Raw genomic sequence first — 16,183 nt, forward strand, 5'->3', positions numbered from 1 at the left:
CTGCAATGGCGGCGAACGGAGAGAGAGACGCACTGTGTGCTGGAAGTAAACAGATTTCACATGATACCGGACATTTGTTTAAAGAGTGCGTTGTCTTAATTCTCGATTCCCTAGCGGAGTTTGGCACAAAGGTCTGTGTGAATAATGCATGTGTTTTTAAAGTGTTTATGAAACCCGACATGTATCACTATACAGATGAATATTCAAGTCCTGTGTATAACGGTGTGTTGACTTGCTCTTTTAATATTACACGCAATGATAAAGAAACATTTAAAGAGTAGCATATAAATTACTTATTAAACGGAGAGAGAGAGCGCGAAAAAAGCCTAAGGACAACAATTTCAATAGCATGTTTGCCAATGAGATCTTAAATATTAAATAGCTTAATATTGTTTTACAGTTAAAAGTGGGTGAAGGAGTGTTGAATATCACTGTCAGTGTCGACAGTGGGAACATTTCTGGGCTTCAGCCATCATATGTGTACAACTGTTTACAACAGTATATCTTAAAGCTACAGGTAAGTCAGCATCCATTTAAGTTAGTTGATGGATAATGTGACCCACATAACGTAAAGAACGCCGTGCTATCATGTGCATTCTAGCTTTCCTGTAGCTCAGTGGTAAGAGCATTGCGTAACGCAAGGTTGTGGGTTCGTATTTGCAGGGGACTGCAAATACCTATGTAAAATGTATAGGATAAAGCAATGTAAGTCGCTTTGGATAAAAGCGTCTGCCAAAATGCCTAAATGTAAATATGCATTACTTTTATTATAAGGTTGTCTAAAAATCTTGATTTTGATTGGTCCGTTTGTGGCGGAGTGGACTGCATCACTGACCACTGTCCAAGAAAAAAGATATCTCATAATTGTAGTTTCATATTTTTCATGTCATTCTGCCTCTGAAATATACTTTATAATAATTTGTAAAAAATCAATGTAATATTAGTCAATTTAGCTGCAAGCTGCAAAATTAAGGGGTCAAGACCGACAATTGCCCAAAGGGAAATATTTGGGACATGTCAAATGATCAGATTTTGAAAAGCAATGTAATATTAATTTTAATTTCTGCTTAATATCGGGATCCTGATCAGCCTAATTGGTATTAAGATAGGCTTTAGATTATCTGTCACGTCAAAGCCTGATAAATACATTTGAACGCATACACTAACTACTTCTGTCTCTTTCAGTCAATATCTGAGAATCTGAAGCAAATTGAGGTGGATTCTAATAGTCCCGATCCAGGCACCAGTGAAAGTACGCTGGGATACAGACAAGAAACAGCGGAAACATATGACCAGATGAAGGTTGACACAGTGAATATTTCTCCTACATCCCAACACTTTGGTGTGCATGAGGATCGTAACAAGACTGATGACAATGTTCAGATCAAGGCTGGTAAATCTGAGGTAAAGCATGACGTTTAAATAAACAGATTGATGATGGAGTATCGTCCCTTGGTTTAAGAGTGCGCTACATTTTTCTTATGTTTTTCAGTAGTCTCAAAGAAACTGCTGGTATTACAAGAGAGATAGTAACTAACCTAAAAAGAAGTTGCACTAAAACACATTTCAGTTGTCGGAGCCGGTAGCCTCGTGGGGCAGTGTTCCGACATGTGGTGTGGTTGTGCATTAGGCGACCCAGGTTGATTCCCGTCTCGTGGTCCTTTCCCGAACCAATGCCCTTCTCTCTCTCCCACTTCGCTTCCTGTCCCCTCTCTCACTTAACTGTACAAATAAAGCAAAAATGCCAAAAAAATCTTTAAAGAACAACACATTTCAGTTTTTTATTTCAGCTATTTTATTTTTTAATGGAGCCATTATGTTGATAAACTGCATAATTTGCTTCCATTCAATTGACATTCTTTTTTATTATATTTTTATTTGTACATGTTTCTTTTTATGACAGATGTTTACTTTTTGCTTAAGTGCCTAATTTGATTGTCTGATAGTCGCTATTTATTATTTGCATGCAGTCAGGCCCATTTGGTCAGTGTGTATGACTATGAATCGCTATCTATGGACAGACAGTTCAATTGAATGGAGGCCTCCTTCAGTGGCTGCTTTCCCTCAGAGAAAAAAAAATATCCACCCACTTTGAGAGTCCTGAGAGAGGTCCTGGTCCTTGCAACATTATGAAGTGGATGTTCATTAAATGCAGAGATTGCATGTGGGCGAAGGACAAGGAGGCCCTCATTTTTTTATTGCTTATTTATTTACAGTCGCTATAATAAAAAGCCAAAGCAAATCACAACCTCAAATAGCTGCGTGTGGAAAATGTTTTGATTCCTGCAATAATTGTGTCCACTGCATTCACTTGTTACTCATGTAGCCCACATGGCCCTAGTATTGCTCATTATAACTAAACAGCAAAAAGAAGACATTGAATTGATTTTTTTTCTCAATAGCTCATCAATCCGACCCTCATTGCCCTCTCTTGCTCATTTTCTCAGATTGAACGCAGGATATCTGCATTTATAGAGCGCAAACAGCTGGAGATCAATGAAAACAATGTGAGGGAGTTTTGCAACGTGATCGACTGCAATCAGGGTAAGCATGGCAGGGCAGCCTGGGGAAGGTGGGGGTCGGTGGGATACTGCACATCAATTGCCAATGTTTATAAGAGTGCTGATTTTCATGGGCGAGGGGTCAGAATGCTGGGCTTACACTACAAATGACTCTTTATCGTTGGCTAAAGTAGGTCGTTTGCTTTTAGCTTGTTTAATTTGTGAGTTATTTACCAGTCCATATATGTACATTACTAGTAAAAAGTTTGGACACACATTGATGTCTTTATGATTATTCGAAATATTTGAATTTCACTTTAGCCTTTAAAATGTGTTTTGGGTGAAATGATCAATTACATAATATTTTACCATGCATACACTATATTGGAAAGAATTTAAGGACGCCCCCTGATAATGAACATTAAAATGTCCTAATTTAACTAAGGCCTAGTCCTGGTTTAAAATAATCCCTGTCCACCCCATAGTGTGTTCAGTGTAGCATCTCACACCAAAAGACATGTCAATTTGATAAAACCTTTATATTTATTTTAGCTACACACTCTTCATTCTGTCAACCAAACTGTTGAGTGGTGTGTTTTAAATAGTATTTAAGAAGTTCCCATCGATGCTCGGTATTTGTTGTCTGCTTCTACCTAATTCATTAAAGAACATTTTATCTAGAAAATAATTATAGACTGTTTGTACATGAATTTTCATTCTCTTGTCATAATTGAATCATGAATTATGTAGAATATCTACAATTTAACAATAGCTTTTGTTTAATTTCTTTTGGTTTATAGAGGACAGCTGTGCCAGAACAGATGCAGTCTTCACACCATATCCTGGTTTCAAGAGTCATGTCAAAGGTTTATTCCATTTTGTTACATTTTTCCATATTTGTACACCATCCCACCAACCTAACTATGTAGACTATCTAGGCCTATATGTTGCTTCTGCTCTTTGTGCAGTACTTCATATACCTATGGACATATACTTTATAAAATCGCAATGATGTGTTAGTTAGTTTCAGAATAATGGCCACATTATTCTGTGTTGGAGTCATGGATCAGTAATTGTTTTTCTTTGCTATTGTAGTGACACGTGTGGTCAATACATATGGACCCCAAACCAGAAAGGTGCACATTGATCTGGGGGACCATCAGCAGAGCTCAATTAGCAGAGACTGTGGAAATCCTGCCATTGAAGAGAGACTTCATAACATGGAAGCCCACCTAAAACTTCCACCAGGTTAGCTAGATCACCTGAAGTGCGGCTCGCCTGTTTATAGTCATGTCCTGGACATGTCTTTGTATTTCTTTGTATATATTTTTAGAAATATATATTTAAAGATGCAATTTTTCATAGTCAGAGTCGGTAGTAAGGACTCTGTGTGTGCTGATAAATTAAGTTTTGATTGTTATTTTACGCTGATTTTGCTTTATGTGTCTTATAGCAGGTCCAGTTCCTCAAAGCGTTTACCAGCGGCTAAAGAAACTTGAAGATCGAATTCTGGAGCTTGAGGGCCTTTCCCCAGAGTACTTCCACTCCACAGTAAGTGGTGGGGAGAGAGAATGCGTGTGTGTTATTGTTTGTTGGAGAAGTGGATGATCAGATATTGAATTAATCTGCGGTATCATTCCAGAAGTTCCACTCTCTTGGAATGTCCACAGTAGCTTATAAACGCAGAGGACAAGACACTGGATGACTCTTTTGTCTAAATAAATCAGAATATCAATACACACAATGTGTTTCTTTTGGAAAATAATAGTGATGGATGGTAACTTGAACATGTAGATGTGTTGTCTGAAAGGCAAGCTCACACTGTCAGACTACCTGAATCGCTGTGGTTCTCAAACTACATAACAAGATATCTTATATTAGCAGCGTGCACACATCACAACGCTGAAAAAGTGCACACACTGCAAGACTTTTGGTAAAGAGACACTCATGACCAACAGGGAAACCAGTTGATGGTGCATTTCTGCCACATACGGGGATGAATATAATATATCTATATTCTATAATACAGACTTGTGCCTTTAGATATTTTAAGGGAGCTTTATGACCAATTTAACACTCTTTGTAATGGTGATAAATTTTAACAGTTTTTAATTTCTCCGTATGATAATTTGATCAATGGCTGTATTGGTTCCACATATGCATTGCATCACGAACAAAGTGCAGAAGGCACAGAGAAATTACTGTTGCTCATTTATCAAGCAAAGGGGTTGTTTTTTAAAGGTCCATTTCAAAACAACTTTCTTCCAAAGCTCAGACAAAGGGTGGATTGATCATTAAAACGTGTAACATTATAAGTGGATCTCAGAGAAATATAGCTTAAAGAGACAAGGTTTATGTATGCCACATGACATTTTTCTATTCTGGCTTTTCAAATGTGGGTACATTTTAGCTAGACAACCAAGTGAATTAGTACTAAGGTCAGTGTGTCAATAGTTTTGCTACCACAGGTTCTGTTTGTTTTTACACTGCACACAGCGCACGTCCTTGTTTCGCTGACTTCTGTGTTTCCTCCTGCGCTCACGACAGACGACCAAAGAGTTCTTCAAAACCATTAAAAGCTGATATGAGTGATATTTTTTCCCTCACTTCAGAATTTGTTATCCCTGTCAGATTGTAGCCCATCAAAGTTAGCTGAGTAAGTGCTCTTGAACCATTTCGACGCCTCCTCACACCAGCTTCACTTAGTTCGGTGCTGGACTGAAAGCTAGCTGATTTCCATGTCCTTTACAATGTGTGTGTCCATGTATTGCCTGTAAAGTGGGACGTCGAGTGCCGTCAAATATGCTGATCTTCTTAGTTTGCGGCAGCGCTTTTAACAAATAGAATGAATTAATTGAGCTCTGCTGAACATGCCTGAGCCGATATCATCTCACTGCCAAATGGGCTCATGGGCAAGGCGAAAAGTGATGATGAAAATAAATTATGGGTAACAGATAAAAAGAGATGGACAGTATAAATGAAAAGACCATCGGGTCACAGGAGAAAAAAATCCAATGGCCCCCACTTAATGCTGTTAATCAGTGAAAGTCTATGACAGCGCTGGTCTGTTGGAAGTGATTGAGTAACGATGCAGGACATCTGTTTTATACTCTAATCATGTGATGTTTCTGCCCACTTACTGCTAAACGTCCTTGTCCTTGGTTAAATGTATGGTTTTGGCTGCCTTTACATTTTTCCCTCTTGGAAATAGTTTCCATCTCTTTCTTTTATTCTGTGAATAAGGTCATAGTGGAGATTTTTGTTTAATCTGATATTGAGATGAACTCCATTTATAGACATCTCATGTGCCTTGTCTGTATATCGGCATCTAATTCACACACCCCTTATTTTTTTTTTTAGAATTACTTGCAGAAACGGCCTAAAACCTCTGTGTCGCAGGTAAGTTCTATTAGTGATTTAAGTAGTAATGGGGAAAAATGTGAAGCTCCTGCTGTCAAATGAGAATGTCTCGGCTGATGAAAACGTTCTTGTTTTAATAGAACTGCAGTCTCGCTGAGCTCGATGGGAAGATCAGCGCCGTCAAAGCTGCCTTACTGAAAAAAACAAGCGTGTTCCAACCCACAGACGCAGGGGAGTTTCCTTATTGACATACGTACAAAATGGACCTGTATTCTTTTACTGCTCGTGGATTTCATTGTTTTTTACTTCATCAACATTAGTTTAGTTCTCGATGTCATCTGAATATTTAACAAAAGTGTGTATAAAGCTACGCTGATTGTATTTTAATACATAAGCAAATGTATGGTTTACAGCATTGTAACAACATTGATTATTTCTACGCATAAATTTTATTTAGCATTTGTTTTTGATGATCATCATTCATGTTGCTTCTGTATGCCACTTAAGAATGTTAATAAACACACACATGAGAATTGCATTTACTTTTTAAGCGTTTTTACTGGAAACTTCCCTACAGCCTCTACATAAAGTCCAATAAGCTGCTGAAATTGAAATCTTCAGCCTCGGAATAAATAATGTATTTCATTCAATTCATTATTTTGGGTCTCAAGAATAGCCTGAAAACTTCATTAAATGCAAAACTGTATTAAAATGATAATGAACTGTTGTAGTTATTAAAGATAAAATAAATGTAATCGTTTGAAACTAAAAGAAAACCTACAAATCTTTATACTTTGTGACCATCATAATAACTTGACAGAAATTACGTTCAGAAATAATTTATCTTTGAGACAAGAATAGGAAACAAATCAGGATTGTTATTAAATAAAAGATTTATAAATTTGACTGCTATTATTTTAGGTGTGCATGAAAAATTACTTCTATAGGAACCATGTGAAGGAGGAGGTCATGAATATGTTAATGTTAAAAGCGATCTGTGATTATTACAGTACATGTGATTGAGGGGAGAGGTGACTGCTTAAAGAACATGTGAATGTGATTGCTAACGGCAGGCAGTGTGAACGGACAGCAGCAGCTGCTGAGACTCTCAGCATACATCTGTAGCCCGTCAATGCAAGTTCTCCTTAATTAGGATTCAATTTACAAAAGAAAGTTACAAATACTTTTTTCGTCTTCCAGTGCACATATGAATGTATTACAACAGCTTTATATCGAAAAGATAATGCTTTAAATCAGCTTGTAAGCTTGTAATGTTATTTATGAGGAACATTTTTTTCTCGCTGTAGTGTACCACAGAAGCTGTACTTTGTGATTCTGTTTCTCTCGACTAAGACTTGCATTCAAATTCCAAAAACTCCATAGTGACAGGTAATTAAAACTGCCTGAGTGAAGGCTTGTCAAAACAGCAGACTTGTTGAAATTCTCTGTGTGAGGGCTTAGATCTGTTGTAACGGTGAAGTGGGAAGCAAAAGCTGACTCCTCCAGGTGTTCAGACAGAACTCTTTAATTTTTGCTCCAGCTTTCTGAGCCCGAAAAAGGCCCGCAATGCACCCTGGGAGGTGTGTACTTGAACAGTAACAAAGCAAAAGGGGGAGTTGTCTATTGTCACCCCCCCAGCTTTTGTCTCAGGCTCGGACCCTTATGTGGCTTAAGGGGAACAAATTGGCTGGACAATAACAAATGGATTATAAAAGTGAAATAAGGCCTTTGTTCTGAAGTACGGCTCACCAATGTCCGTTTGTCCCTCTGGTCATTAAGATGTGAATGCGGGCTAATAGGCAGGTGAAGTAGGCTGGTCTACATCAGCGTCTGGCAGTATCTTTCTTCTGTTGACATTTACTACAGAAATTATTTCTTTTTCTTTTGTGGCTTTATTTCTTCTTTTGTAGAAGATAAAGACGTTTAACATTTAATAGTACAGTGTTAATCTGTCTTTACCATACATATGTTCAAAAGCTGAATATATTGAAGCGTACCAAATATTCAGCATAGGTTACACGTTACTATTTTATAGGAGTATTTTATGGAGCTGTTTTGAGTCAGTGGAGGATTAACTCTGTTCCCCACCCCCAATTACTCCACTTCACCCAGCTATTCTGTATATAGTAAAAGGTACTTCCGTCCCAATTTGCTTACTGGTTTCTCTCTGTTCGCTATCTCCTCTGTGCTGTCCGTATGATTAAGATTTGCGATCTCAAGAAAAGCCAGTTATGTTTTTCTCACTCTTTGGTTCTCCTGCATTGTGTGTGAAAGAGACATAGACTCATAACCATTCATAACTCACAAACTCTTAATGGGCTTCAACCCTCCAAAAAGAAGGAAAGAAAGCTTTTCTCCCACCTCCTCTCGCCTGTGACTAGTCAGATTCAGTCTTTCTTTCCCTGTGGCTCTGTGTCAAAAAAGACTGTTGCTCGTTTGTGCTGGGAACAATGGCGAACAGGGCTGAATCTCTAGCGCTGAACAAAGGGAAGAAAACAGGTTTTTCATTCTGTGGAACATTAGATTCTGACACATTTTAGCATGGCAGTTTTTTTTTGGTGATGAGTGCAGTGGCTGGGCTCTTTAAAAAGGACCACCTGTTGGCTAGCAGGCTGCTCTTCATTACGCCAGCAACTATTATCACAGAGAGAGGAGCTCCGCAGGGGAGTTCTGAAGTTAACCCTGCCAGTCTGGACCCGCATGCTTCCTGCCATGCAGCAGGAAGTCACACGCTCATTTTGCTTCAATGCCACTACTTGAAGAGGTGTCTAGATGTACTTTTGTACGTTTTTTAATGGAATGTAGGGAAATTGTCAAGGCATTTTATAATGCTCTGAATAGTTATTTATTTCGCTGCACATCAAGACTTTACTGAAACATTTTATAATAGGTTACAGAAATTAATTGAACCCAGAAAACTTCATTAAAATTCACTGGCTGTAAATCAAGTTACTGTTTTTACTGTTGCAATCATAGAAATGTGCAAAAACTGGATTTCATTCTAAGCATTTCTGTCTTGTTTTGTAGTACAAATATTTAGTAATTAATTAACTTAATATATAGGCCATATATATTATATAGAGCCGCAGAAACAGATTATTCATTTATTCAGCATTTCTGATGTACATGTTGAATTTCAACAAAATCAAACCTCAAGAGTGACAAAGTCATTGCTGTTGGACAACTTCATGTCACTTTCATTACGTTGAAACTCTAATAAAAATCAAGGTTATCACTTAAAAAATAGTATTTCCTTTTCCTTACAACATGTACAAATATAACTGTTGTATTTTTTAAAAGTGAACTTGTTTTCTTTGTAGTATTTGAAGTCTGAAAAAATTCAGAGCATCTGTTATTTTGACCCGTTTCAGCAGTCTTCATTTTCTGCGAATAAATGCAAATAGGAAGTATTTTTCTATCTTTCTATAGAAAGATTTTTCTATTTAAAATTTGGGAGAAATATTGTTAGTAGTTCACGAAAAAAATATTATTTTAACTAAAAAAACATCCTGTAGGCTACCTATAAATAGTAAATTTAGAAAAACTGAAAATAATTATAATAATGGTCTCTTAATTTGCTCTGCAAATATATTTACACAACTGTCTTCATGTTTAGGTGCTTCACTGCAAGAAATTATTTTTCCTACATAGTATTTTTGTCTTGTTTTCAAGTCCTAAAAGAAGCACAGTGACCTAATATGGGTGTTGTTTTCAACAGTTGTGTTTATGCTTCAAACAAGCAAAATATCTCATAAAATAAATAAATAATAAATCATTTGTTGCAGTCTACAAAGGTTTACATTTCATCACCATACGTGTTCCCTGGGAATGGAACCCATGTCCTTGCTGTTGAAAGCTCAGTTCTCTACCAGTTAACCTCCTGAAACGAAATGTACGATGCATACTTAAACCCATGTAATTGAGGGCAATATAAACCTCAGCTTTTCTGTGCCCTTTTGGACTGCAATTCAAATTTAAATAAAAGGCAATATATTTAGAAACTTTTAACCGTATACTCACAGATTATCCCAAGCAGAGTCTAAATAACACATCTTCAGAACAGCCAAAAGGCTGTGTGGCTAGGCTCGCTGGGGTTAAAATGTGCCTGTTATATTGCCAGGATGGAGCAGCAGGAGCCGAATTCAGGCAATTACAATCAAGTCAGGGCGCAGTTAGAGCGTGGGCCTGGAACACGAGTAGGATGCTGATGAGGCACTTAGCCACACAGCCTCAGCCATTGGCCCTCTCCACTGACTGCCAACCCCCCCTGCTGGATGGCCATAGATCCCTGAATCCCATGCTCGCACCGTCTCACCTTTAGCCGGGATATATATGTCATCAAGTAAACACAGGAGCAAAGATGGAAGCTGTGTTTGATTCTTTGGAGATGGACGTATTTTGTTCTCCCAACTTTGTAGTGCCGTAGCAGTGCATCTGTCCCATTAGTCAAGCATTAAACACTTGACCACTTGATTGGATTTACCCAATTATTAATGATTTACACGTGGTGAAGAAATTTAGAAGGAGGAAAATGTATTAATGGCTCCAGGGTAACTTGGTCTCAACTCGCGTTGTGTCAAAAACATGCTACATTTAGTGAGTTTCTCTACCCCCTTAAAAAAAGAAGCAATACCATCTACTCTACGCTTTTCAGAGCACACCTACGTTTACGCTTGAACACAAATACACTCTTGAATCTGATGCATTAGGTTGCACACCTGAGGTCTGCGCCTGCCCTGTGTGAGCTCTAATCTAGGGTCCATTCATCATAGTGGGCCTGTCTGAATCACAGAGCTGAGAGGTGGGGGTGTGTTCCCCACCCTGATTACTCCAACCCATCCCAGCTTCACTTCGGCCTCCTGCAACGCCAGCATCTACACAAATCACTTCTGCCCTCCTTCTGGTGGCTGGGTATAGAGGAGAAGACACCTGAAAGCAATTAGGGATCCAAGCGTAGCCGGGGACTGGTGACTTTTTGAGAGCTTTTCAAACTTTTCCCCCCCACCGGTTGATGTTTTTGTCATGCAAAGACACAAACCTGATTCTCAAGCCCTTGAAATGCTCGGATGCCCAGCTGCTTCTGGATATTTTTAGTAATTGCATGAGAAAAAGAGTAACTTTGAAATTATGTTATCCAACATTCCTGAAGCTTTTAGCTGCTAAAATGCAAATGAGAGCAATGTCTCCCGTGGCATGAAAACCTCATTTTGCGGCGTCTGAGCTGTAATCCACATGAAATATGTTGCCGCACGGGCTCACGTTTTAGCAGGGCTCTATTTTGGACCAGATTGCTGGTTAGACACCTCAATTTACTCGTGGCTTTCTCTCACTCAATGTTTTGGAAGCCACTTCCCATCTGTATTGTCGACTTGGGGGTTCTGTTGTCCTGAAACACCTCACTCCCAATTCCTTTTGTAATGGCTGTTTTTTAACAGCGCTTTATCCCCCCAAATCTCAGGCGCTGGGCTTGGCGACTCCATTCTTTCAAATTATTCCATCTTTGCACAGAGAGAGAAATTGGATTGTGTTGATCCCGATTTTGCAGCGGGAAGGTGGCCGTAGCATTATCCTCGGTTTACACTGGTGACGGAGAGGCAATCACAACGAGGCCTCACTCTGACACAAACACTCCAGCCTCTGGATGAGGAAATTACACCACGATAAGTTCTGCCTCTGTGACTCGAGGTCACTCGCTGCCTCACACACACACAAGTGTGATCACCTGCTAAAAGTTATTATTTATGAAGAATCTGTTCTTGTCTAATTTCACTGTTTTCAATCAAATGAAAGCATGGTGCTATATAGCACTTAAGGTGGTTCTTTGCTCGTAATCATAGGTGAACCGCTTTTAGTGCTATATATCACCATATCTGTGTGCTTCGAGGGTTCTTCTGAGGTTCTTTGGGATGACAGAGGTGTTTTTTCCTTTTTCCAAATTTAAAATGGTATTGGGCAATTCCAGCGTTATGGATGTGACATTTTCAGTTGAAAATTGAAATGTAAATTCTCAGATAATGTATTTATAACCAATTTATAAAAACCATCTGTTTATATTTGACTAAATCCCTCTTGAAAGAGTCAAGACATCAGAAAATTATCAGCCTATGCACGGGCTTTCTTTTTTAAAAGAGGAAAAAATGTATGCGTTATGAATGTGACAAAAAGGGGCACATTTTTGAGAGACAACATACTTTTATAGGATTTTTGAAAAATAAAATGTACAAACCAAAGCATAAATATCCAAGAAATGGAGAAGGGCTCTTCATAGAACATAAAATAGTTACTGTATTTAAATTTTCATTTGCCCATTTATGAGGAATATGGATAGGTATGGATGTGACAATTCACTTACCTGACAGAGAAACTATTATAAAACCCCCCAAAAATCATATTCAAACCACCAAATATTGACATCTGACCAATCAGTATGGTGAAAACCATTAGCATGGAATTGCCCAGAGCATATGCTACATATAAATTGTAATATCAAGTGAAAATAATAGAAAATACAATTAGTTTTAATATATTATATGTGTAATATATTTATTGACCATTTCCACAATGCCAGAGCATTTTGAGAATGTTGCTTTTTGGTTGCTAGGGCATTGCCAGGTGGTTGCTAGCATTCTGTGTGTTCGCTTGCCTTTGATTGCTTTTTCTTCAAATCTACACAGACAAATGTATGTGAACCACAGAAAACATTGCCTGCTTATATCAGGCATTTTCTATTCAGTGCAACACACTGCATTTTGAAAACAGTATTGTGAAATACTGGTGGAACTATTAACACAAATAAAGTGTGTGAGATAAGCATACCCCGCAGCATAAAAACGACCCATTAACATTCAATTGTATCACCGAGCAAGCTGAATTTGGGGATCAGGAGGACCTCTTTGTGCAAGAGCCCTGACCCACTACTATTTACACACAGAGAGAAGGCCCAGCTGATACCACCCCAACAGCACTACCATCCACATCCAGACCTATCATTACCTCCCCGCCTTCTCTCTCAAAACAGCACAGCCGTCCATTTCCACAAGAGACCTTAATCTCTCCTCCAATAGGCAACTCCTGTTAAACTCCTTGACATGCCGAGCCACGAAGGAGATACACGGAATCCATGAATAATCAATAGCACGCTATTTACGCCAAGCCCGAGACGAGCATGTGCCACAACAGGTCATTTCTACCAGCGATTGCTTGCAGATTAAAGTAAGAATTTCAGAGGCGGATTGGAGGCGAGGGGGTGGGGGCCATAAAAAAGTAGAAAAACGAAATTAGAATAGAGATACAGAGACTCATGTGGGCTCGCCGATAGTTAATTAGCCGGCTTTCATTTACTTTTGGTGAAGAAACGCTTCTCAGGACGCGAAAAAAAGGTAATGCTCTTTTTGTAAGCCGTGCGCGCTCACGTCACGTACACACATACAGTACCCGCGCAAGCGCACACACCTACGCACTCGCATGCGGATACAAGGACCGAACCCAATTTCATCTGCAAGGGGCAGAAATCAATCTCATATCTCTCTAGTTAATCCGCAATGGCTCTCCACAGATCCTGACACTAATAAGGTATTGAGCAGGTGAGGCCAAGGGATGCAAGGAAACAGCCAGCGTGGAGGAGGGAGGGGCAGAGTCTGGCTCTATTCCAGTTCAATTATGTGACTTGTGTACAGGAGAGTGGAGAGCGGGGAGACAGAAGAGAATAAGAGAGAGAGAGGAGCACGGAGAAGACGGAGCGCAAGATGAGAGGCAGAGGAGGAGTACTAGGTGAAAGACTTTAGAAAAGGGGGTTGAGAAAGGCATGTAAGGTTGGTCGAGAAGGAGAAAGAATGAGAGCGAGAAAGAGCCCAGGGGTGGGGGGTTAAAATCGATCCCATCTGTGGTATGATGGTTAATTAAAGCAGCTCTCGAGTAGACTAAGGATGAGAGGTTTGGCTTGGATCCTGTAGGCAGGGCTCTGATTGCTCCTAGAATGGCTGCTTTCTCAGCTTTGAGAGCGCGAGGGCTGCCTCTGGCATGCATCGAGTCTGAACCGCACAAACGCGTGTTTGAACAAACAGATTGAGACATACGTTCAATGATTTCTTTTTATGTATTATCGTATATAACTCTGACCTAAGACATGCTGTGAGGATTGGTTTTGTTGGATTCGACATAACACGTCTCCTTGCTGCCCGCTGTGCATTAACATTTGTGACCATGCTTGTGAAAACCCAGCTATAGTCAGTTTTTGTGATTAATACGTAAAATCCTACATGTAAAGAACATTCTGTAAAAATGTAACCTTGATATCTTTAATACTGACTAAGTTCATGTCAAAGATTGAAATTATTGTGAAATTAATGCTTGAAATATTATCTCATTATTAGATTGTAAGATGTATTTTTAAAATAAAGAAAACCAGGACAGAACACACTGCATCTACATTTTGCAAATGATGTTATTAATATGGTTATTTCCATAAAATATTCACTTTAATATTTTGTCCCCCAAACCTTAAATATTTTGTAACATCGTTGAAATGAATATAAAACATTTTGATAAAAAAAATGTATTCACATATGTGCCTGAGACAAAATTAGAGGTGCTTACAATTTAAAAACTGTTTTTTTTTGCAATTGGTACGTTCAAGAATTTTACATTTATCTGAAAAGGCACTTCCACTCCAGAAGTATTAAGATACGCTGGCCTGTCTGTATCGTTCATGTTATTCGCATACAAAATAGACTGATTACCCATTAGGGGTCTACTGCTATGACAAAAGACAAGATTAGCTTCAGCATCAGCAGATTAGCCAACCAATATACATCCAATCCACACCAGCACAGACAAAAGTGAGATTTAGAGGTCGAGCTAGGGCAGGAGTTTTCAGATTAATCCACTGCCAAAAGAGGATTTATTAACTTTCTACTATTAAAGCGACAGGTGAGCATCCCTACAAGAGGCAGTAGGAAGAGAGTTTGAGCACCAACAATTAGTAATTCTTGCAATCTTGCTGCTCAAACTCTTATCATGAGAGATGTATCGCATTGAGGAAAACTTCAGCAAGAAAGCTGTAAAAAGACATCCAATACCAATCACTGAATATTTGAAATGAATGAAAGTATGAATCAGGACCGTTGAGTGAATCCCAAGAAACTATAAAAGAAGAGGACTATTTTCTTATGAAGTGACAGCAAACCACGTAGATTAATCTGTAATTATACTCTTCACGTTGCAGAAGTGTGGCAATAGAGCACATCCCTTCACAGGTGTATGAATTATGTATATATAGAGATGATTTGATGGGTGTGAAAGAGAGCGTCTCTGATTGAAGCCCATGCGTCGTACGCCATCTCACTCCCTCTGCGTGGAGCAACGGGGTCAGGGCCCCGTGCTAATTTGCGAAGGGCCAACTGCTTGTGGGGAAAATGAGAAAATTATACATTCCAACAGGAATCAGCTGTGGTTCTTCAGGCTCAACATACTGTGCTGTGTACAGCCGGCTTTATGTGGCAGACACCTGCCAGCTTTTCAATGGCGCAAGTCTCTGCGTCTTTATTGTTTCTGAGCAAGACACAATATGTCCTTAATGGTTAGTATAGATCCTTCTTTTGACTGTTGTATTCTGATTGGTTGATCCCAGGATTTAATGGTGGTCAATGGTAAACTAAACCATATCATTTATCATCTTTCTATAGGCAGCGATTTCTTAAATAGTTTTCAGGTTCTCATAATAAAATAATTTAATCTCAAATCAATGTTCCATGTCTTGGTAAGTATATATAAAAATATACAGTTACCTGGTCATTTTTGCAAAGCATACCTTTTCAGGATGATTCGAGACACCTCTGCAGGGTTAATTTTGTCATAATGATCACTTTATACCTTATATGGGAAATAGAAAAGACAGCTTTATTGACTGCAGAAAGCTGAGTTTGACGCAAAGGGCTGTTCACATTAGAGGTCATCGCAAGCTTTGTTTCAGATGATGGTTCACACTTTCTTGGATCCTTCAGATCAGTTCCTATACAAGCTGTCTCTGCTGAGAACCAGACATGTCTGTCTACAGTATTCGAGCGGAGAAAAGAACACGCAGCACCATTTCACCAAGTGTAAGATTGGAGAGGTCTTCAGGGAGGATTTTAAGATGAGAAAAGCGTCAAGTCGAGCATGGGGTGAGTGTTGAGCATGCTCGAAAGGGCATAGCACTCTATTTGCGCACTCACAATATTAATTGTCACTTCCGTTGCTTTTAATTGCCAAGTTTTCACCCTTGCATGCCATTCAACCCATTGCTCTGATCCCTCCTTCAAATACCTTCAGGTTGCTACGACAAC

General features: G+C 39.0%; 1 protein-coding gene across 1 annotated transcript; it reads left to right on the forward strand.

The window, feature by feature from the left end:
• On the forward strand, positions 1-6,399 carry mbip (MAP3K12 binding inhibitory protein 1). The gene is made up of 9 exons (XM_056767079.1): positions 1-131; positions 401-517; positions 1,186-1,404; positions 2,448-2,544; positions 3,302-3,367; positions 3,597-3,749; positions 3,955-4,052; positions 5,862-5,900; positions 6,002-6,399. The coding sequence occupies exons 1-9, from the start codon at positions 6-8 to the stop codon at positions 6,107-6,109; spliced, it is 1,023 nt and encodes a 340-aa protein (XP_056623057.1). The 5' UTR covers positions 1-5; the 3' UTR covers positions 6,110-6,399.
• Positions 6,400-16,183: the final 9,784 nt, after the last annotated feature.

The sequence above is a fragment of the Triplophysa dalaica genome, chromosome 15, assembly GCF_015846415.1.
Source record: "Triplophysa dalaica isolate WHDGS20190420 chromosome 15, ASM1584641v1, whole genome shotgun sequence".
NCBI lineage: Eukaryota > Metazoa > Chordata > Actinopteri > Cypriniformes > Nemacheilidae > Triplophysa > Triplophysa dalaica.